The 25,021-nt window shown below is 42.1% G+C and overlaps 1 protein-coding gene across 12 annotated transcripts in view; it reads right to left on the bottom strand.

Moving 5' to 3' along the window:
- PROM1 (prominin 1) overlaps positions 1 to 25,021 on the bottom strand; it is a 340,751-nt gene that overhangs the window by 91,853 nt on the left and 223,877 nt on the right. For all 12 annotated transcript variants that reach the window (XR_012237091.1, XR_012237101.1, XR_012237102.1 and 9 more), the window contains 2 exons: positions 20,443 to 20,602; positions 7,832 to 7,984 (listed from right to left, as the gene is read on the bottom strand). Coding sequence is in view for 4 of the 12 variants with exons in the window: in XM_073609697.1 (XP_073465798.1) it covers positions 7,832 to 7,984; positions 20,443 to 20,602 (313 nt within the window). In the remaining 8 variants the exon portion in view is untranslated. The remainder of the gene's footprint in view (positions 1 to 7,831; positions 7,985 to 20,442; positions 20,603 to 25,021) is intronic.

Genomic DNA, 25,021 nt, shown 5'->3' with positions numbered 1-25,021 from the left:
CAGACCATGGGCCTGAATGACCAACTGGCGCACCCAATTGGCAATGGAATCTTTGGAAGCTGCCTGCCCCTTCTGGTAAAACAAAAAAGGAGTCTGATCCTCGGATCTCCGCAGATCTAAACAAATAAACTCTGACTGCTCGCACTACATCCAAGGGGTGCAATCATCTTTTCCGCTGAACGAGGCTGAGAGAAAAGAGAAGGTAAAGCAATGTCCTGATTCAAATGAAAGGCCGACACCACTTTTGGCAAAAAAGGATGGAACAGGTCGTAACACAACCCTGTCATGGTGAAGGATCAAGTATGGTTCCCTGCACGAAAGGGCTGCCAAATCCGATACCCTTCTAGCCGAGGTGATGGCCATCAGGAAGGCTAGCTTGCGTGACAGCAAGACTAATGGAATTTCCTTGCTAGGCTCAAATGGTTGTTTCTGTGACACAGACGGCACCAAATTTAAGTCCCAAGGACACATAGGTGACCTAATGGGGGGAAGCAAACGAGTTACCCCCTGCATCAAGGTGCAGATCAGTGAATGGGAGGCTAAGGACCTTTGGAAGAATACTGACAAGGCCGAAATCTGACCCCTGATTGTACTTAAAGCCAATCTGATTTCCACAGCCGACTGTAAAAAAGAGAGAATTCTCCAGATCACGTATTTCCAAGGATGCCATTTTTTGGCTTCACACCAAGCAATATAAGTCTTCCAGATCTTATAATAGATCTTCCTAGTGACCTTTTTCTGGCTTTCACTAGGGTAGACACCCCTGGTTCTAAGATGCCATGATCCCTTAACACCCTTCCCTTTTGCAGGTTCTGATACTGCAACCACCAGCTTAGGCTTAAGTGTGCCCGGGGAGATAAGGACATGGGGTAATCCAGGGCTTGTGCTCTCCTGTTCCAAACCAACAAGATGTCTTGTTGTATAAGCCTGGAATGTAATTGAGCATAGTGAACTGCCTCGAAGGAGGACACCATCCTTCCCAGAAGACTCATACAGAGCCGAATGGAGGGTTGCCTGGTGCCTCTTCCTTCATGGGATATAAAAGGGAAAACCTCTTAGGAGGAACAAAAATCCTGTCAGGATGCTCTCAATCAGCATACACACCCGTCTCAGTAAGAGTCTGGATCAAAAGCCTCTGCGACTGAGAGGCTAATCCCAACTAGACCTCTTCTGGCCCAGATTCCTCAGAAGCAGACTCATCTGCCAGGCCCTCCACAGAATCCTTGGCATTTAGCTCCTCCCCATCTGCAACAGATTCCTGCTCCAAATTAGGAGGCTCAGGAGAGGGGGATCTGTCACGTTTCTTGCCACCCTGCGGGATGGAGGCAATCATGCCAGCAATCCTGTGCTCTAACCCGGCTAGGGCTGAGGACAGTTCATCCCTGGTGATAAAGGCTGAGGCAGCAGCATTGACTGTAGGCACAATACCAGACTGGTGCAGCGGCTCAGATTGCCCGGAAGCCTCTGATCTTTCAGGGAATACAACACTAGGGTTTCGACTAAGTTCCTCAGGAGCTACTGACGACATAGGTGTGCCCTTTCCTGTAGTGTTCCTCTATTTTGAAGGCATTGCAAGCCACAAAAATGGAGTACCTGGGTTTAGGATTTTACCCCAGAAGGGAGACCATTTAATAGGGCTCAACAAGACCATCCACAGAAGACAAGACAGCAAAAGACAAACAAAACTCCCTCCTGCAGTCACCGCTACACAGGTGTCCAGTCTTACCTAGATTGACAGATCGTTACACACATGGAGCACCTCCCAATAAATAAATAAGGGGGATTTCACTTAACGGTCCAGGCACAGGGCAGCCTTAGAAACGAAGAGCCTAATCTTCACCCATCACGGCGGGTTACTGTTACTTGAAGAACTTCAAGGACTGGGTACCCCTTTCATGTTTTAGGGTCCACTTTCCTTGGACCTGTACAGCACCCTGCAGGAATGCCTTAGATCTGCGGTGTCCAGGATCCAGGTACCCAGGGTCCAGCGCCCGGGTCGCATTACAGGCAAAACCTCGCAGGATCCTTGCATCTTCTTTGCGAGGCACAGACAACCATTTATCTTAACATATAAGCTTGTCTTAAATGGATCCGATCCCTTGATTCATTTTAGAACCGTGCTGGGACTTCAAGACCTGGAGCTCGAGAGAGCTCAAACAAATGTGCCCATCCACTTCGCAGACACTGGTAAAAAACTGAAGTACTTTCTGTATGGGAGGGGGTATATAGGGGATCACTTCCTGTCCTGTCTAAAGACCTTTGGTCTACCAGTGTCCATTCACCTAGAGATGAAGTATAACTCAGTAAGGAGCCTCACTCTGTGTCCCGTGATGTATGATAAAGAAAGAGTGATTTTGGAGTAGGGATCAGGGCGGGTACGTGCAGACCTGGCCATCTGCATAATTTGATCCTTTAGGTGGAAAAAAAGTATGCGAGCTAGCACATCGCTAGTGTTTGGGTTTATAAATTCTATGTGCTCAAACAATTATTATATCAGACGAAGATAGAGATAGTATGAGCTTGAGAAAAAGCTGCTGAATAAATGGGATCAGCTCTGAATTTTTAACTGCTTCAGGTATGCCCCTGAATTTAATGTTATTGTGTCTGGAGCAATCCTCCAGGTCTGCAACTTTGGCTTTTAGAAATTGAATCTCTTCTGCATTGCCAGAGTGAGCGTCAACTAATTCATTATAGGCATAGGTAACTTCCTCCACTTGCCTTTCAATTTGGTCTGTGCGCTCTTTCCTTTGATCAATTCTTTTATGAACACATGAAACCGAGGAGTGGAATTCAGCTTGTATGGTTTTATGGAGGGTTAACATAATTGATTTCAGGAAGTGCTCAGAGACTGGGTTGCTAGAGGCTGGTATGAAGCTAGTGAGCCTAGATCATCCCCCTCCTTCTGGCTAATGGGTGCATCTTCGTCCCCTATGTGCTGTTTACTTACTGGTGCCTTGAGGGTAGAGTGACCTGGGGAGCCTGCAGCTCGTTTTTGTCTGTCATCTGCATAGGGAGATGAGCAGAGGTGTTCCCCGAGCGGAGCTTCCTCCATAAGGTCTTGTGGAGAGGGGTCAGGAGGTAAGGGAGGCAGCGGTGACTCTTGGGACTCTATTGCAGTGCGGTGAAAGAACTTGATTAGTTTGCGGGGCACTGGGGGTTTAAACTTCTTTTTGGACATAGCCCCTCAGGTTGGCGTGGGTTCCCTGTGCTGGCAGGTGTATAAGGCATGAGTTTCGGTCACCTGTGCTTGTAAGCTGCTTGATTTCTCCTGGTGGGACAGTGCAGTGCCTTTATGCAGCCATTCCGCTCTGCAGCCAGGTCACGCCCCCGGAACTGCATTTATTCACCTCCTGAGAAGAGGAGATTAAGGGGATATGATCACCATGTATAAATACATAAGTGGTCCATATAATGAACTTGGTGTTGAGTTATCCACTTTAAAGTCATCACAGAGGACAAGGGGGCACTCTTTACGTCTGGAGGAAATGAGATTTAATCTCCAAATATGGAAAAGCTTCTTCACAGTAAAAGCTGTGAAAATGTGTAATAGACTCCCTCAAGAGCTGGTTCTGGTCAGCTCAGTAGATTCCTTTACAAAAGGCCTGGATTCTTTCCTAAAGGTACATAATATAACTGGATACTAACATTTATAGGTAAAGGTAATCCAGGGAATATCCGATTGCCTTTTCGGAGATCAGGAAGGAATGTTTTCCCCCGTTGAAGCAAATTGGATCATGCTTTGCTGTTTTTTTTGCCTTCCTCTGGATCAACTGTGGGTATGGGATTGTGTATATAGGATTGTAAAAAAAAATTATTTTTTATTTTTTCCCCCTTTTATTGGTTGAACTGTATGGACTTGTGTCTTTTTTCAACTGGACTATGTAACTACAGTGCCTTGCAAAAGTATTCATCCCCCTTGGCATTTTTTGTGTTTTGTTGCCTCACAACCTGGAATTAACATGGATTGTTTGAGGATTTGCATTATCTAATTTACAGAACATGCTCACAACTTTGAAGATGTTTTTTTTTTTATTGTGAAGCAATCAACACATAGGACAAAATAACAGAAAAAGTCAATGTGCATAACTATTCACCCCCTTAAAGTCAATACTTTGTAGAGCCACCTTTTGTGGCTATCACAGCTCCAAGTCGTTTTGGATAAGTCTCTATGAGTTTGCCACATCTTACCACTGGAATTTTTGCCCATTTCTCCTTGCAAAACTGCTCCAGCTCCTTCAAATTGGATGGTTTACGCTTGTGAACAGCAATCTTTAAGTCTGACCACAGATTTTCTATTGGATTGAGGTCTGGGCTTTGACTAGGCCATTCCAACATATTTACACGTTTCCCCTTAAACCACTCAAGTGTTGCTTTAACACTGTGTTTGGGGTCATTGTCCTGCTGGAAGGTAAACCTCCCTCCTAGCCTCAAATCACACACAGAATGGTATAGGTTTTGCTCAAGAATATCCCTGTATTTAGCACCATCCATCTTTCCCTCAACTCTAACCAGTTTCCCAGTCCCAACTGCTGAAAAACATCCCCACAGCATGATGCTGCCACCACCATGTTTCACTGTCGGGATGGTGTTCTTTGGGTGATGTGATGTGTTGGGTTTGCGCCAGACATAGCGTTTTCTTTGATGGCTAAAAAGTTCACTTTTAGCCTCATCAGACCAGAGCACCTTCCTCCATACATTTTGGGGGTCTCCCACATACCTTTTTGCAAACTCAAAATGTGCCATTTTGTTTTTTGCTGAAAGTAATGGCTTTCTTCTGGCCACTCTGCCATAGAGCCCAACTCTATGGAGCGTACGGCTTATTGTCATCCTGTGTACAGATATTCCAGTCTCTGCTGTGAAACTCTGCAGCTATTCCAGGGTTACCTTAGGTCTCTGTGCTGCCTCTCTGATTAATGCCCTCCTTGGCCGGTCCCTGAGGTTTGGTGTGCGTCCGTCTCTTGGCAGGTTTGCTGTTGTGCCATGTTCTTTCTATTCGGTTATGATAGATTTGATGGTGCTCCTAGGGATCATCAAAGTTTTCGATATTCTTTTATAACCTAACCCTGACTTGTACTTCTCAACATTGTCCCTTACTTGTTTGGAGAGTTCCTTGGTCTTCATGGCAGTGTTTGGTTAGTGGTGCCTCTTTCTTAGGGCTTGTTGCAGCCTCTGGGGCCTTTCAAAAAGGTGTGTATATGTAATGACAGATCATGTGACACTAATGCCGCGTACACACGGTCGGACTTTACGGCGGACTTTGCCCGGCGGATTTTTCGACGTACTTTCCGACGGACTTTGTGAATGAACGGACTTGCCTACACACAATCCACCAAAGTCCGTCGAATTCGTACGTGATGACGTACGACCGGACTAAAACAAGGAAGTTCATAGCCAGTAGCCAATAGCTGCCCTAGCGTGCCTTTTTGTCCGTCGAACTAGCATACAGACGAGCGGACTTTTCGACCGGACTCGATTTCAACGGATAAATTTTAAACAAGTTTAAAATCTAAGTCCGTCCAACTTTTGAGAAAACAAAGTCCGCTGGAGCCCACACACATCGAATTGTCCGACGAAATCCAGTCCGCCGGGCAAAGTCCGCCGTAAAGTCCGCTCGTGTGTACGCGGCATTAGATTGCACACAGGTGGAATCATTTCACTAATTATGTGACTTCTGAAGGTAATTGATTGCACCAGAGCTTTTTATGGGCTTCATAACAAAGTGGGTGAATACATACGCACATGCCAATTATCAGTTTTTTATTTCTGAAAAATAGTTTATATATATATTTCAAATTTTACTTCACCAACTTAGACTATTGTGTTCTGATCCATCACATATAATTCAGATTAAAAAAACACTGAACTAAATGCTGTAATGTAACAAAATAGGTAAAAAGCCGAGGGGGGTGAATACTTTTGCAAGGCACTGTATATATACCATCCACCCTAGCTTTCCTTGATCACAGATTTTTTTTTTTTAACACATATTGAAATTAAATTGGTATTGTTTCTATGGTTTTTTAATAGCGCTTTTTAGCAGAGCTGTAAAATTGTACCTTCACTTCACCGTGGAAGCCTATTACTGATTTTGCCTGCAGCAGTGAAGTTATTTATTAGATGCAGAGATGTCAGGCAGACTGAGACATGTACACATGGTATGCACAGCACGATGACCTAAATGGGACAGACATGTCGATTTTAGCTGTTTATTTAGAAGCAGAGTGGATAGCTGACAGCTGCACTGTCCCTGTCATGGACAAGTCAGTCACCATGACACCTATATTCACTGGCAGGAGCCTTACCATAATATACATGCCAGATCACATCTGTACATGCTTGACCAACCTCTGCACAGCTTTAAGCAAATCTTCACCAATGCTCATAGAAGGTGCTGCCAAACATGAACTATTTAGCATAAGAATAAAACATTGTTGCAAAATCAGAAAAAAAAAAAAATCCATGCTCCAGTCTGTCTGCTGCAACCCAGTTATTCTCAGTGTGGAGCCACTATCATCACAGCCTGCTGATCAGATACATATCTGCCTTTCCTGTGACAGTCATGTCACTGCTCTCTGCAAGTGTCAGCCTCCAATGGGAATGGTTCATTCAATTGACTGCTGGCAGTGCTGTTTAGTCTGCAGGTTTTGGAGAGAGTCTGTATTTCAGGGGTTGGGCTTGGCCCCTTAGTTCAAGTGAAGGGAACTCTTAGACCCCTTTCACACTGGAGGCATTTTTCAGGCGCTAAAGGGCTAAAAATAGCGCCTGTAAAGCTCCTGCAAAACGCCTCCCCTGCAGCTCCAGTGTGAGAGCCCGAGTGCTTTTATACTAGACCGATGCGCTTGCAGGACGTTAGAAAAAGACCTGCAAGCAGCATCATTGGAGCGGTTTAGGAATGGTGTATACACAGCTCCTCCACCGCCCCTGCCCATTGGAATGCATGGGCACCGCTGCTGAAGTGCCCGCAAAGCACGTTAGCAGAGGTGCTTTTTGGGCACATTTAACCCTTTCTTCGGCCGCTAGCGAGGGTTAAAAGCGCTCTGCGGGGGGCCGAAAAATGCCACTAAAATTACAGTAAAGCACCGCTAAAACTAGCACCACTTTACCACTAATGCGGAGCAGTGCCAGTGTGAAAGGTGTCTTAAGGCATCAGGATACTATAACATTTTGGACAATTTCATGCTCCCAGCTTTGTGGGAACAGTTTGGGGATGGCCCCTTCCTGTTCCAACATGACTGCGCACCATGTGCACAAAGCAAGGTCCATAAAGACATGGATGAGTGAGTTTGGAGTGGTGGAACTTGACTGGTCTGCACAGGGTCCTGACCTCAACCTGATAGAACACCTTGAATTAGAGCGTAGACTGCGAGCCAGGCCTTCTCATCCATCACTGATGTTGGATGAGATGTTGAAATGCACTTTTGGAAGACTGGTCAAACATTCCCATAGACACACTCCTAAACCTTGTGGACAGCCTTCCCAGAAGAGTTACAGCTGTTATAGCTGTAAAGGGTGTGCCAACTCAATATTGAACCCTACGGAGTAAGACTGGAATGCCATTAAAGTTCATGTGTGTTTAAATACTGTACATTCATACATACTGTACATCTATATTTAGACAACTATAATGTCTTTCTGTTTCAGAAATCTGTGAAAAATGTTAAAGAGACATTTCCTCTTTTGTTTACCATTGTGCAACTTATTCCAGAAAAGGAAGGATAGCAGCTTGTCTAGTTTGCTTTGAAAAGCTTAAAAAATAAAATGAACATCAAAAGTTAGAACATCCTTGAAAGTTCAGATATCTTAAACCACTGACAATGCAAATAATACTCACGCCATGAGAAAGTTGCCCCCGGTATTGGAGATGCAGCCTCTAGTAGTCGGAGATGCATGCTGGTCATAACCGCAAGCGCCACATAGCAAACCAAGGAAATAGAAGACTACAATGAGCGTCACCATGCAGCAGAGAACGAGAGAGCCCAACCACCTGAAAGTAGAGGACGCTGTCAAGTTCAGAGAGGTTCCTATTTGCAGCAAACAGGTCACAATCATTTACTTCATAGCAGTCATTATTAGTTTATTATACTGAAACTGCCAAATGTTCCCAATACCCCAGAGGACAGCTACTTCAACTATCCATCCAAGTTTGTAAGGAGCTGCATGCAGTGGAAAGCCTCCCAAAGAGCCATTTATGGTGAATTTTAATTTGAAGTTTTTCAGCTACGAATCTGCACAAGTACAACAGAAGAGATATGCAAAGATGGAAGTACTGATTGACAGGAGAACCAAACTGTGTATGGAAGCCAACATTTAATCCAGCCACAAAGCTAATATACAAATGCACTGCTCTCTTCTTTTGTACATGCATCCATTGCAGTTAGAGTAGTGGTAGTCAACTTACTAGATATAGGGGCTCTCAGCTGCAATACCCTCTCTTCCCTAAGTAGTTGTACTTCTAATAGCTTATAATATCCAGTGTACAGTTTGCAGCTATGTAATGCTACAGAAGGTTGTCAGAGACTGCTGACACTTTGGAGATGGTCAGAGATTAGAGACATGCTACAGGTATAGCTGGGGGTATTTCTGCATGAGAGACTACAGGTATAGCTGAGATATTCTGCATGAGAGATTGATTATATGCTGCATATGAATGCAAGCGATCACTGCCATTACAGGCTCATTACAAATCAATGCCCCCACAACTGGATGCTAGGGCATCACCAGTGTAAAAGGGCCACCAGTTGGGGCCTAGGGAGTTGGGGTTTGCACGGGATAAAAAAGCCACAAGCTTTACTGTAATTTGGCTTAAAGTGGTTGCAACCCCCATTCATGAAATCTGACCTAGTTCTGACCACTTATATCTGTAGTGTTTACTTATCTCTCTCCAAAGCTCTAAGTACCGTGTCTTGCTGTTGTTCCGTTCCTCTGTTATCAGCATGACAACTTCTGACAAGTTCTCCGACACACAAGATAACACACAAGATAATAGCAGCTGGAATTTTGTGTCTGGCGGGGAGCTTAGAGATAGATAAGCAGAGAGCTTGTCTATTCAGACTGCAGCTCTTCGTTCCTCTGCCTATGTGGAGGAGGGTGTGCCTTTCCTCCAATCAGCTCTCACACAGTGTAAGCCCAGACTCCACACCTACTGCTGAATTGCTGAATGAGGAAACAAGATTTGTAACACGATGTGCACAATCTAAAGAGTGTAGAAAGCTGAATACAGCAGATATACATGTAAAACGTATGTAGGTAGATTTGTTTCATCTCTGTGTATCATCTGAGGCTGTTCACTTCACTGGGTATATGTGAGGGTTTACATCCACTTTAATGTAATAATAATTTTATCACTTATCTCTAGCATATTAGGAAAGAGTTTTATATTTCTTTAAATTTGTGGATAGAAGAATAAACCATAAACACATTCATTGCCATGAATGAGTCATATCAATCTGATTAGCACCACAAAGATGAACGGTCATCCATGTAGTAGTCAGAATGTCATGCTGTCACGGTTTATACTATATTAATGACATGAGTCACTGGACCACACGCAGATTACAGACTACCCTGAGCAAAGTTTATGACCAGTTTTTAAGCTAGATAAACAGTACACCTCCTCACATAATACAAAAATGCATTCATCAGTACCAGGGAATGGCATTTAAATTGAAGCAGAATGCATACCGGTTTATTCTGTGGACAAAACCCCTACAATAAACAAAACTAGAGCTCATTCGTATTTTATGTATTGCTGACATGGAATAGTCTCATGTTTTTATGTTTGCTTGGAAAACCATAATCTCCTCTTTTATGAATGTTAGGTTATACTCAGTGGCCACTCAATTAAGTATCTGCTGTATGTACTACCCCTATTTGTATTTGTCTTCAGAGTTGGACAAATTCCTCTTAGCATGGATTTGATTTTCTTAGGGATTTTGCTTCATGTTGACATCAAGGCACCATACAATTTCTGCACACGTCATATACAGTACAGGTGCATGATGCAAGCATCCTGTTCCACCTCATCCTGAAGTCCCCTTGTTTGGTACACCAAACTCTGATCCTGTGGAGGCATTACCCAAGTCTTCAGACCAGCCAACATTTTTCCAATCTTCAGTTAATCAGCTTTGGTGATCTTATGCCTTCTGTATTGTCAATTCCTGTCCTTGGTTGAAAGGAGCACTTGTAGAAAATAATTGTTAAAGTACATGTGCATGTCCTGTGACCTTGAAAAAAACTGGTCATTTTCCTCTGACCACTCTTGATAGCAAGGTGCTGTTTTCTGTAAGACCAAGAGACTGCCTGTGGGAAAATTCCAAGAGATTGTTGATGGCTATAACCTTAATGTGAAGATTTCCCTACTCTTCCTGTCCTGTGAACAGTTGTCTCAGGCAGAGGAAGTGAGGTGAATCTCCACAATGTGCAATCTGAGATGTCAACAGCACACCATGTTTAGATAAACAGATAGGACATTTTAGTGCCGGTTCACACTTGTGCAGTGTGGGAACCGCATGCGACTGTGAACAGGAATCGCTTTCATGTTCAAAATCACATGCAATTCTTCAGTGGTGCAATTTGAGCCATATTTCTTATGGCTCAAATCGAATGGCATCTGCACCAAATTCACGCAGGACTCTTTTTTTGGCTGCACCAGAATTTCACTTTTCATCAGAAATAGAATTTTTTTTGTAATATAATTTCTGGCACAGCCATCACAATGTTCTTATCTCTCACTTACCTCATCCATAAAGAGTTTGAAATTTCATTTCATTACAGGAAAGGGTGTGATAGGGCGTGTAATACCAGTCTGGACCACACCTAGCTTATTACAATACCACCACATGCTTCTTCCTTAACCGGTTTCCGACCGGCGCACACCGATGTGGGTCAGCAGAATAACATGGCTGGGCAAATGGGCGTACTCGTACGTCCCTTTGTATTTGCCGCCATACCATTGCATGCGCGCTGGCCGGGAGCTCCGTGAGTCAGGTCGTGGGTCCCACAGACTCGATCGCCATGGGGATACACGTGATTGCCTCGGAGAGGACGAACGGGGAGATGCTAAGGTAAACAAGCATCTCCCCGTTCTGCCTAGTAACAGTGTCACTGATCTCTGCTCCCTGTGACTGGGAGCAGAGATCAGTGATGTGTCACATGTAGCCACGCCCCCCCACAGTTAGTAACACATCCCTAGAACACACATAACCCCTCCCCGCCCCCTAGTGGTTAACCCCTTCACTGCCAGTGTCATTTACACAGGAATCAGTGCATTTGTATAGCACTGATTGCTGTATAAATGACAATGGTCCCCAAAATGTGTAAAAATTGTTCGATGTGTCTGCCATAATTTCGCAGTCACAATAAAAATTGCTGATCGCTGCTATTACTAGTAAAAAAAAAAATGAATAATAAAAATGCCATAAAACTATCCCCTATTTTGTAAACTCTATAACTTTTGCGCAAACCAATCAATAAACGCTTATTGCTATTTTTTTTTTACCAAAAATATGTAGTAGAATACGTATCGCAGTAATCTGAGAAAAAAAAAAATGTTTTTTTAAATATTTTTTGGGGATATTTATTATAGCAAAAAGTAAAAAATAATGCGTTTTTTTCAAAATTGTCGCTATTTTTTTGTTTATAGCGCAAGAAATAAAAACCGCAGAGGTGATCAGATACCACCAAAAGAAAGCTCTCTTTGTGGGAAAAAATGGATGTCAATTTTGTTTGGGAACCACGTCACGCGACCGTGCAATTGTCAGTTAAAGCGACACAGTGCCAAATTGCAAAAAAAGCACTGGTTAGGAAGGGGGTAAATTCTTCCGAGATTGAAGTGGTTAAGGTGACTAAACACACTACAATCTGGTTGTACAAGCTCCTTTAGATCTTCCATCAGCTATGTAGTACAAGGATCTGCCTGATTTAATACAAATTGAATGGATTGTTCAGGTGGGTCTTCCTATTCCATAGCTTTGGTAGATCGAAAAGGAAATTGTACAACTTTGTACACTTTTTGGGGGGAGGGGGGGGCATGTTGGAGCATTTCCACCCATCACATATAGTGCAGCCCATTAACTTGAATGGGCTGCCATATGCGCAACAATTGCCCCAAAGAAGCTCCAAAAATGTTTTTTATTTTTTTTTTAGAGTGGAGTATGGTGCATTTTTTGCCTAATTTGTGGTGCGTTTGAAGAAAGTTTCTGAAACAAAGCACGCATTTTCTGTGTGGTATGCCATGCATTTGGAAACACACAGATGTGAACGGAGCCTCATTGTTCTTGTGTAAACACACCAATTTCACTTTCAGGCCCCATTCACACCTAGAGTAGTAGATCGTACATTTTTTGGCTAATTTTTCCGGTGGCACACGTAGGGCAGCACATTGATTGCAATGGGCTGCGTTACACATGACAAAGTAGCTCATGGGACATTTTGCCATGGTGTGAGTTGCACGTTTTTTATTGTGTGTTGTGCTGCGTTTGTCACCTGTTTTTTCATGTGGCAAAATGTGTGTTTGCTTCTGTGTTTAGCGTGCTGTTAATTAATGGCACTGAAAGTGCAACCAGGTAATTTTAGGAGTATAAAGTTAGCCATACACTATACAATCTTTATGTACAATCTCCTTTAGATTTAGCAAAACTATATAATAGGAGGACACACCATCTATCCAATCACCTTGCATTCAATCAGGCAGGCCATTGCACTACATCAGGGGTGTCCAACCTGTGGGCTGCATGCGGCCCGGGCCCGTTTGGAGGGACGCTGGGGAAGCCAAGCAAATACACACGTGGAGAAATGTCAGGGATGCTGTGCAAACATAGTTGATGGGAGAAGGGTGTGATCTTGTGGAGGTCAGTGCATGTGTGTGCGCTAATGAGGTCAGTTGGTAAACTTCTTCATGTGTCTTACTGGTTTCTCTGTCCCAAATCTATATATCAGGAAGTGATGAAGCTTTCTAAGAAATACAGCAAGGGCTAAGGTAAGGCCTTGTTCTCAAAATCAAAGCTTTTATTTTTCTGTAACAAAGGTACATTAATGGTGTATTGGTACATGGTGGAGCTAGATATTAGAAAAAAAAAAAAAAAAAAAAGGTGAACCACTGAGCACTTAAACCCCCTTAATAACCAGACCAATTTTCAGCTTTTGGGGCTCTCACATTTTGAATGACAATTACTCAGTCATGCAACACTGTATCTATATGAATTTTTTGTCCTTTTTTCACACAAATAGAGCTTTCTTTTGGTGGTATTTAATCACCGCTGGGTTCTTTATTTTTTGCGCTATAAAAGAAAAAAGACTGAAAAATCTATAAAAAAAAATGCATTTTTCTTAATTTCTGTTATAAAATTTTGCAAATTAGTAATTTTTCTTCATATATTTTGGCCCAAATTTATACCGCTACATATCTTTGGTAAAAATAACCCAAATCAGTGGATATTATTTGGTCTTTGTGAAAGTTAGAGAGTCCAAAAGCTATGGTGCCAATATCTGAAAATTGGTCACACCTGAAGTACTGACGGCCTATCTCATTTCTTGAGACCCTAACATGCCAGAAAAGTACAAATACCCCCCAAATGACCCCTTTTTGGAAAGAAGACATTCCAAGGTATTTAGAAAGATGCATGGTGAGTTTTTTTAAGTTGTCATTTTTTCCCACAATTCTTTGCAAAATCAAATTTTTTTTTTACTTTTTTTTTTCACAAAATTGTCATATTAGCAGGTTATTTCTCACACACCGCATATGCATACCACAAATTACACCCCAAAACACATTCTGCTATTACTCCCGAGTATGGAGATACCACATGTGTGAGACTTTTACATAACGTGGCCACATACAGAGACCCAACATGCAGGGAGCACCTTCTGGCGTTCTGGAGCACCCAGGCCAATTCTGACATTTCTCTCCTACATGTAAAAATCATCATTTATTAGCTAGAAAATTACATAGAACCCCAAAACATTATATATGTTTTTTTAGCAAAGACCCTAGAGAATACAATGGTGGTCATTGCAACTTTTTATCTCGCACGGTATTTGCGCAGCAATTTTTTTAACGCTTTTTTTTGGAAAAAAAACTGTTTTGTGCTTAAAAAAAAACAAAACAGTAAGGTTAGCCCAATGTTTTTGCATTGAAAGATGAAGTTACGCAGAGTAAATAGATACCCAACATGTCACCTTTCAAAATTGCACGTGCTTGTGGAATGGCGCCAAACTTCGCTACTCAAAAATCCCCATAGGCGACGCTTTAAAATTTTTTACTGGTTACATGTTTGGAGTTACAGAGGAGGTCTAGGGCCAAAATTATTGCTCCCGCTCATACCTCACATGTGTGATTTGAACACAGTTTTCATATGTGGGCGGGACTTACGTATGCGTTCGCTTCTGCATGCGAGCACACAGGGACAGGGGCGCTTTAATTTTTTTTTTTTTTTTTATTCATTTTACTTTATTTATTTTAGTTTGATGCTTTTTTCCAAAAAAATATTTTTTTTCACCACTTTTATTCTTATTACAAGGAATGTAAACATCCCTTGTAATAGGAATATGGCATGACAGGTCCTCTTTACAGTGAGATATGGGGTCAATAAGACCCCACATCTCACCTCTAGGCTGGGAAGCCTGAAATAAAAAAAAAAAGATCCTGGCTTCGATCGTAGCGGTGAGTCGGTAGAAGCATCGGAGGGCGGCGGGAGGGGGGGACATCCCCTCTCGCCTCCCGTAAGAATGATCAAGCAGTGGAACAGCCACTATGATCATTCTTATAGTGTAGGGAATCGTTGGCTGAAAAAGCTGATATCTGAATGATGCCTGTAGCTGCACCCATCATTCAGATATCCCCGCACAAAGTCAAGGACGTTGTATGACAGCCGGCGGGCGGGAAGTGGTTAAAACGCATTTTTTTTTTTTTTTACACAAAGTTGTCCATTTATGCAATATTTCTAACACATAGCATGTACATACCAAAAATGACACCTCAAAATAAATTCTCCTTCTCCTCCTGAGTACGGCGATACCACATGTGTGAGACTTACACAGCCTGGCCACAAGCAGAGGCCGAGTACAGCTGAGTATGGCCGAGCATGGCCGAGCATGGCCCAGCATGGCAGGGTATGGCTGGGTATGGCAGGGTATGGCAGGGTATGGCTGAGTATTGCAGGGTATGGCAGGGTATTGCAGAGTATGGCTGAGTATGGCAGGGTATCGCCGAGTATGACTGGGTATGGTGGCTGGGTATCACCGAGTATTGCAGAGTATGGCTGGGTACGGCAGAGTATTGCGGGGTATTGAAGAGTATTGCAGGGTATTGCAGAGTACTGCGGGGTACTGCAGGGTATTGCGGGGTATTGTAGAGTATTGCACAGTATTGTGGGGTATTGCAGTGTACTGCGGGGTATTGCAGAGTACTGCGGGGTATTGCAGAGTATTGCGGGGTATTGCACAGTATTGCGGGGTATTGCACAGTATTGCGGGGTATTGCACAGTATTGCGGGGTATTGCACAGTATTGCGGGGTATTGCAGTGTACTGCGGGGCATTGCAGAGTATTGCACAGTATTGTGGGGGCATTGCAGAGTATTGTGGGACATAGCAGAGTATTTGCACAGCATTGCAGAGTAGTGAGGGATGGCTGAGCATGGATGGATGGAAGGCTGGATGTCACTGTGCAGCGCTGTGGGCACTACACATCCAGCCCACAGCGCTGCAGCCATCCATCCATCCCCCTCTCCGTTCATAGTGTACCGATCGGTACTCAGGAGGGGAGGAGAGGAACCCGCGTCATCAGATGACGCCGGTTTGTTTACATGTGATCGCTCCGTCATTTGACGGAGCGATCACATGGTAAACGGCCGCGATCAGCGGCCATTTACCGGGATCCGTGATGCGCTGGGTACGGTCACGGATGTGTTCGGGTGCGCGCCCCAGGGGGCGCACGAGAGGGGAATTCTGGGAGGAGGTCATATGACATCCTTCCAGAGTTAAGCAACCGCCCTGCAGCCGTCATTCGGCTATGGGCCGATTATTAAGTGGTTAAAGTGTTCTGTCTGTTTATCTAAGGCCCCTTTCACACAGACGGATAGAATGGTGCTTTTAGCTGCGAATTTTCCAGTTTTCTACCGCAGCTAAAAGCACACAATGCTTTCCTATGGCCCCATTCACACACTACGTTTAGCTGCGATTTAGTTATATGCGGTTCCGTGCGGATAGAAAAAACAGAATTGACTGCGTCCAGGAGCGACTTAGCGCAGTTATCCGCACATAACCGCAGGTAATCGCAGTGTACTGTGTCAGCTGCGGATAACAGCGCCGAGCTGCTCATCGGGAAAGGAAAAATGTTTTTTCCTTTCCCAATGAGTGACAAGCATGGGGATCCGGCACTGTTTGGTATGAATCTTGAGGGGGAACTCCACGCCAAATTTTAAATAAAAAAACGGCTTGGGTTCCCCTCCAAGAGCATACCAGGCCCTTCGGTCTGGTATGGATTTTAAGGGGAACCCCTACTCCGAAAAAAACGGCGTGGGGTCCCCCCCAAAATCCATACCAGACCCTTATCCGAGCATACAGCCCGGTCGGTCAGGAAAGGGGGTGGGGACGGGCGAGCGCCCCCCCCTCCTGAACCGTACCAGGCCACATGCCCTCAACATGGGGGTTTGGTGCTTTGGGGCAAGGGGGGCACCTTGCGGGCCCCCCCCACCCTAAAGCACCTCATACCCATGTTGATGAGGGCAAGGGCCTCTTCCCGACAACCCTGGCCGTTGGTTGTCGGGGTCAGCGGGCGGGGGGCTTATTGGAATCCGGAAGCCTCCTTTAATAAGGGGGCCCCCAGATCCCGGCCCCCCACCCTAAGTGAATGAGTATGGGGTACATGGTACCTCTACCCATTCACCTAGGAAAAAAGTGTCAATTAAAAAAAAACACAGTAGACAGGTTTTTAAAGTGATTTATTAGGCAGCTCTGGGGGTCTTCTTCCGACTTCAGTGGTCTTCTTCCAACTTCGGGGGTCTTCTTCCGACTTCTTTTTTTTGACGTAGGGGGTTCCCCTTAAGATCCATACCAGACCGAAGGGCCTGGTATGCTCTTGGAGGGGGAACCCATGCTGTTTTTTTATTTACAATTTGGTGTGGAGTTCCCCTTCAAGATTCATACCAAACAGTGCCGGGCATTGGCGGGGATCCAAGTCGGATTCCCGTTCAATAGGAGTCGGTACCCTGTCGGGTTGCTATGGAAATGGCAAACCGCAGCTAAACGCAACCGCAGCTAATCGCACTGTACAAATGCAGTACAAATGCAGCTGATCGCAGTGCCTGGAGTCTTGAATTTCACAGAAAAAAAAAACATGCTTTTATCTGCGGCAGAATAGCCGTCCATGTGAAAGGCGCCTAAACATGATATGTTGCTAATATCTTGAATTGGACTTCTACTTTGACTGCACCATTCACCATTTCACCACACTCCTATGATTGGGTCTTATTTCTGTATGGAGTGTGCTGGACTTTTTATATTCATCTCCACAATGTAGACACAAGCTGCAATAAAAACCTGACAGAGGTCTAACCTTTTTTTTTGCGTTCTATTAAAAGAGTAATTTTATTTTTGGGTGGCACTCCAGCTGTAGCAGGCAGGGTTCCTGGGGCCTTACAAGTTTGTCTCCCAAGTGTCATTAAAACTAATTTGGACCTAAGCAGTGTCCTAATGGTCACCCAGGTAAGGTGCCCAGTTAGGGAATCTAATATTAGTTAAAAAAAAAAGGCTGCAGAATTACTGCAAACTGTTGCTGTTGAATCAACAAGGCAGGAAGCACTTATCGGTATTTAGCCATTCTGCTTAAAGCACATACACATCAAGTGCTGAGGAGCACAATAAAGGGAAAGGGTAAAATAGAAGAAGAGGGAAATGGACATTATGGAAAAATTAGAAGAAGAAAAGGGAGACGGAAAAGAAAGGAATAGGAAAAAAGAAAACAGTGTATGTTTAATCCCTTTGACCTGGCAAACAGGTGACCGGTACGCTACGTACTGGTAAAATATACTCAGAGTATTTCTAAAGTGACAGGAATGGTTTACAGCTATTATTTTGGGGCCCAGTTTCACACTATCACATTTGAGTCTTTGGTCTCTTCCACTGCTTTCAGGGGGATATACTGTACACATTATACATCCTAAAGCAATTGTCTTCTGGTTCCTGTATCAAACAACCTAAATTAAAAAAATGAATCATAAAAAAAAAAAAAAAAAAAAAACTATGAACCCTAACCATCCACCACTATGTAATATGGGATACAGCAAATGTCTAATATCATACAACAAGCTTGGACTCAAACCTTATCATTCAGCCTCGTCAACCAGACATTTTAGATCAAGCTCTTCAGTCAGTCTGACAGGAATTTGAAGCATTTGTGAATTAATTTGCATATGCCTCAGTGTGAGATGTTTATGAAATCACATTCCAATAATGATCACAGGACATATTAAAATATGAGGAATGTAACGCAGATCTCTGTTAGATGCAGAGTATTTTTGATAAGTGTAATTCACACATTAAATTTTTTTTTCTATAATATTGTAAAAATCAAAGTGTTAAAGCAGTCTCAGCTAACGAACAAATTCTGTAGTCTTTATCTGTTTAAAGGTGGATTTTCTGGGTTTTGTTTTTGGACAACCGTCGTTTCCATGTATTAGAAAATGTTCAAAGGTTTCTGGCCAAAAATATTTTAAATGTTGGTATCACGAGAACATACCAACTCACGCATTTAATCACTGTAAATGCTTTCAAATTCAGAAATTATTCTATAGGCCATAAGAGATTTAATAAATTAAAGTTCTTAAAAGTGTTGTTAACTAAACATAGAAAATGTATTTGTCAATTTGTGGATGTGTTAATAAATGTCCTCCCCTTGCGGAACCAAACAGCTAAGGCCTGCAATCCTTCTCATGCTAAGGAAACATTACTAAACATTCTCCTCTTCGAGAAGCAGCAGTTTATGTATTGTGTGGCTGCTGGATCTCAATCTAGATGATTGCAAACCAATTAGAGTCAGCTCTGATCGTGTGATCAGTAGGTCATCTTTGACATTAACGGACAGAAATGAAAGCTGCCATATTGCAAATAAACATTCCACCTTCAGGCTGCCATCTATTTAATAGTACAACTGCCAAAAACAGTTGGACTATTAAAAAATTACATTTAATAAAGAAAAATCAACTTTTTTTGGCCATTTGTCATTCTATAATAAAAACAGTCAGAGCAATCCCAACACAGTTAGCAAGCACCCCCTAGGGACAAATTTAATCCCGCTAAAGTTTTCTGATCGCCGCCATTACAAGTAAAAAAATCAATAAATAAAAATGCCATAAAAATATCCCATTGTTTTTAGATGCTATAATCTTTGCGCAAAGCAATAATTATACACTTATTGGGATTTTTTTTACCTAAAATGTGTAGCAGAATACATATTGGCCTAAACTGATGAAGAAATTTGATTTCTTAAATTTTTTTATTGGATGTATTTTATAGCAGAAAGTAAAAAATATTGGGTTTTTTTTTTTTATAAAATTGTCACTCTTTTTTGTTTATAGCGCAAAAAATTAAAACGCAGAGGTGATCAAATACCACCAAAAGAAAGCTCTATTTATGGAGAAAAAAAAGGGACAACAATTTAATTTGGGTACAGCGTTGCACGACTGCGCAATTGTCAGTTAAACTAACGCTGTTATGGCCTGGTCATTAAGGGATAAAACCTTCCAGGGCTCAAGTGGGTAATAATTTACAGTATGTTCTTATTTAGATAAGATAATTGTTTATATAGTTATTGTTATGTTAACCAACACATGCGAAGACTATGCTCAATTTTGTCATCAATAACCTTCAGTCACAAAAGAGTTAATGGAAGCTGCCATTACAGAACTCTCCTTTTAAAATGTTAAGCTGAGTACACACTATTTGTTTTTTTTTCATTCAACCCCGCGGGTTGAACGAAAAAAAAAAAGCTAACAGCTCCGGTTGAAGCTGTAGTACTAACCATGCGAGATTAGTTCAGCGATCTTCCCCCGCTGAACTGTTGTGTTCTGATAGGGGGACGGCCCCTCCACCAGAACACTCTGATCTGCCATTGGCTGAGAGTGCTGATCGGGAGTCGGTCCGATGCTGGTTTTCCAGCATGCATGTCCAACAGAAGCCGGCAAATTGGCCGGCTTCTGTCGGACAGACCGACATACACACGAGCCGAATGTCAGCTGTTTTTTTAACCAGCCGTTGTCTCCCAACATTAGGTAGGGACTCTGAATGACCGAAGTCAGACAAAACCAGGCATCTAGCATTTTCAAAAGAAGGCCTACAATGACAGCCCCTTCACTTTTCTCATGACAGAACCACTTTAAGCTTACTATACATGCTAATTGTACAACCTCCTTAAGCTTTAGGACCTTAACTGTAGAATTGGTGATACCTGTAAAAGTCGTACTGTTCAACTACAGGGTAGTACTCCCGCACAAACATCTCACTCTGTGTTAGGTATGATGTCAAGTTTGATATGACATGAAGAATTGGGATCATTTTTGAAAAATGTGTGATGTTTACTCCAATGGAATCCAAGACATTCTTAACATCTATGAAAAAAAAATATACACAGTTACTCTCACTATTATTATAGTTGCTATTTTTTATTGGCAAATGGAGATTATGGGTAGCTATGAACTACATTTCCCATGAGTCTCTACAAATTATGAGTGAAATACATACTTATTAAACAAGACAGTGCAAAAACAATGAGGATTACAGTAAGCCAGAAACGGATTTCTGTATTCAGCTAAAAAGCGTTTGCTGATTCCTCGTTCCTGTAGGTTAATTAACTTTGAATATCTCATTTCAGTTTGCAACTGCTTATTAAAGAAGCTGGATAGTACTAAGGTGGCAGCCTTTGTGTTGCCTATTAAAGCCCAGCTTTATTTTTTAGTATTTGTGTTTATTGCTTTCTGTGACTCCCGTGGAAAGATTTACCTATACTTTTTTCCCTGTGACACCAGGACGGAAATGGGAAATGGGTACCACAGGACAGGAAGCATTACAAATCTTAATGAGGATCTAATCTTTTCCCAATGTACTAAAAATAATCTTTAATTTTGTATTTTTTTTTACCCTTTCGGACAGATATTCCATAATTTCCTGCCCTTCTAACCCCCTGTGCCCAGGAAAAGAAGTGAGGGGAAAACAAAACCTAACAGAGGTTCTACCCTTCCCTGGGCTTTAACGGACAAAACCACCCAGAACTGATATTTCAATGCATGAGGAAGGCATCCAACCAGAAGCAAAATATCAGTTCTGCCTTCAATTGGCCATACAATGTTTTACACAATTTAATAAACTGATGTGATGAAAAAAAAAAAAAAGGAAGAACAAGCCACAGAGTGAAACATGAACACCACAAAACACACATGACACAAACTCAAATGATGTTCGATGGTTCTTTGGCCGTAGAGTCAGAGTTTTCTCTCAAGACTGAATATTTCATGAATTTTTTTTTCTCTGTCAGTTTTGACTTTAAGTTTTGGAATTTAAGGCATTTTTTTTATACTTTTGCCCCTGGGACTTATTTCCAAGTAAGAACATCCATATTCTATCTGTGATGTTGAGACTTGAAAGAGACTTGTTTTATAAGAAATAGCTGTGTTTTATAATTTAATCTTTGGCCCAGATCCTTGTAGGATAGTGTGCATATTACACTCCTCTAACATACATGAACAAATTGGAATATCAGAATAAAGTGTGTATTTGGAGGCTGATAAATTGTTATAATTATGGAAATTACTAAATTGATTGAATTCACGCAAAAGAGAAAAAAATATATATTTTTTTAAAAATAATATTAAGTGCGGTCAGAATCTCTCTCTCCATTGTGAAAATTATGACCTACATGTCATAAACTTTTAAAATTTCTCCTAGATTTATTTACCTCTGCACCATTAATGGAGCTTAAGGAACCGTAAATTAGTGTATTTTTGGCAAATAGATTAAGTAAAGTTATCAATACAACTAAATATTTATTGTAATAAGTCATATTAAGTAATTTGCTCTCATTTGATCTCTTTTGATCTTACAAATATACAATTGAAAGAATTTTGGTATATCTTTTGAATAATTGCAACAACAAAAAATACATGCTGAGCTTGTCAGACATTTAAGAGAAGAGAAGAGGTTAAATCTGTAATTTTGTCCTAGGGTGACAAAGCTGCTCCTCCATAGATACAGTAGGGTGAGTGAGCGTTGTCACCCTCAGGAAGTGTATTACTGGCAGGATCACCAGGTAAAAAATAAAGGAAAAAAGTCTGACAATAGAGAACTAATGCAGAGACCACATCTAAGTACTGGAAACTGCAATATATAACATTTTTATGCTTTGGTTAAGATATGCCCAATTAAACGGATGTTTTAATTCAGTGTAATTCCACTACTGAACACCAGAAACAGAAAATTAGAAGTTGTAATGTAATAAAATGTTCACTTCAGAAAGCTCTGACTTTATGGTATAAGAAACATGTTGGCTCCTCTGGAACGGTATCATCTTGAAGAACTTACAAGGAATAGCTGAGATATTAATCCAAAAACAGGTCCAAAAAGATTTTGTTAGTAATGGAAAACAAAGCATGGCATTAGTATTTTTACTCTTAACATAGTATTTTCACAGAAAGATTTTAGAAACATTTCAGTGTCTATCCTTCATTTTATTTGCTATTTCTTTTTTTTTTATTAAAGGGAGACTCATATCTGGGAGAAGATAACAATGGTGAGGGTGGTTTCATCCATGAGGATGAACATCCATCAGGACCTGAGCTATTCTCCATGGCTGGCAATCTATATTTATCTAGTAACTGCAGACTACATTTATAAACTAGTTACTATCATTTCAAAAGGAATATATGGTGTAAATACATTTTTAGATAGTGACTTAAAAGAGATCGGCTTGATTTATTGGTGTGTGTTGCTGCTTTAATACTCTTGTTTCTATTCTTTGTAAAAAAAAAAAAAAAAAACTTTTGTTTCTATATATTTAATGGCAACAGAGACTCTGTAGGCATCCTCTGCCATAAAATCTCTTTTGCTTCCCGCTAACAATTCTTTTCTAATTGTACACCAATTGCCATGCATGTGCAGTGTACAATCCAGAGCCGGGACTTGGAGTGATGATACTTCCCTGTGCATACAGAAGTTAAATCATCTGTGACGAACCAAGGCTGAACAAAGGAGACTCTGAACCTGGAAGAACACCAGGAGAAGATAGCAACAGCAGAGTTTCATACACTAGAGGAGGACACGCTAAGGCCAGGATCACAACAAGGTAATGTGTGTTACCTTAATGGAAAAGTGTGATTCTGCTCTTAGACCTAAGTCTACAAGAGCTCTAGGGGTCCCACTTTGCTACAGTTAAACTTTAATAAACGGGAAAGATGATCTGATATGCTGGTGGATACTTCAATGAAGTACTGGTGTGGTTGGGCAGAAAAGAGACCCTTTTTTGGAGGGGGAGATGAGGACTATGAATGTAACTTTTCATTTTTGCTTCACTCATTTATTTCAAAATTCAAAAAGTCCAACAATAATGTGTTGAACAGGAAATTTCCAGCTGCTATGAGGCCAAACACAACAGGCAGCTTCATTACACAGAAGAGAAGGTCAGATTAGGCTTCTGAGGCATGGACTGGGTGTACTATGATACAAGTTAAAGGGAAAGCATAGGGATTATTAACACATCTTGTTTAATTTATTATGTTCAGAAACAAAAAAATAAGATTTAAGAAAAATATTTTCGATCTTCTTCAATCAGGTAAATATGAAAAATTGCAAATTAATATTATATGACTATTATTGAGCCAACTCTATCTCCTGTTTTGTAAAAAGCCTGGTATTCACAAAGTTCAATAGCTCCAACTAAAATGTACACACCAGTTCGAGAAGAGACTCAAGATTTATGAGGAGGCTCTATCCAACATTTCAATCAGACAAAACCATCTCCATGTGCTCTCTCTTTAAACCCTTCCCGCCGACCGCCTCCTGGCCCTATAATGCCGCGTACACACGAGCGGACTTTACGGCAGACTTGGTCCGGCGTACTGGATTTCATCGGACAATTCGATCATGTGTGGGCTCCAGCGGACTTTGTTTTCTCAAAAGTTGGACGGACTTAGATTTGAAATCTAAATTTAGGTTTTAAATCTTTCCGTCGAACTCGAGTCCGGTCGAAAAGTCCACTCGTCTGTATGCTAGTTCGACGGACCAAAAGCCACGCTAGGGCAGCTATTGGCTACTGGCTATGAACTTCCTTGTTTTAGTCCGGTCGTACGTCATCACGTACGAATTCGACGGACTTTGGTGGATTGTGTGTAGGCAAGTCCATTCATTCAGAAAGTCCGTCAAAGTCCGTAGAAAAGTCCACCTGGCAAAGTCTGCCGTAAAGTCCGCTCGTGTGTATGGGGCATTAGAGTCCTAAACACCAGGAGGCAGAGGCAGGAAAATTTGGGTCCAGTGACCACTGTAATTGGCTGTCTCAGCGGTCACATGATCGGAAAACTACTGATCGCAAGTATGCCTCAGAAGCTTACCGATCCCCACCGGCTGCCGTGCTGGGAGTGTGCAAGGAGCTCTCTCTCAGCACGGTAAGTCAGTTACACAGGGCTGCATATATTTGGCCACTCTGTGTTAAGGCCCACTAGGCCGAGAGGCCGCATATATGCATATCATTTGTCCTGTTTTAAACGAGTAGTATAGCCAAATCTTTTTTGGCAATTCTTCTTTTGTGGGTCTTTTGGGGAGTGCACTTGCTTTTGCTCTCCTGTGAGCCAAAACCAGCCAACAGTGGGCTATTGCCTGCTCTCAGCTGATATCACACCATATTGTTGGGATCCACCCAGCTGCCTGATTGACAACTGCCTCTGGCTTGCAGCACATGGCTGAAAGCTAAAGCCGGCTGTGACCGCTCCATCTTCGACCCGGAGTACCAGTAAGTGCTGGAGGGGCAGAGCGGAGAAAAATGG

Source organism: Aquarana catesbeiana, linkage group LG01, assembly GCF_042186555.1.
Source record: "Aquarana catesbeiana isolate 2022-GZ linkage group LG01, ASM4218655v1, whole genome shotgun sequence".
Taxonomy (NCBI): domain Eukaryota; kingdom Metazoa; phylum Chordata; class Amphibia; order Anura; family Ranidae; genus Aquarana; species Aquarana catesbeiana.
The sequence above is the reverse complement of the archived record's forward strand: the minus strand, read 5'-3'. Positions and strand labels throughout refer to the sequence as shown.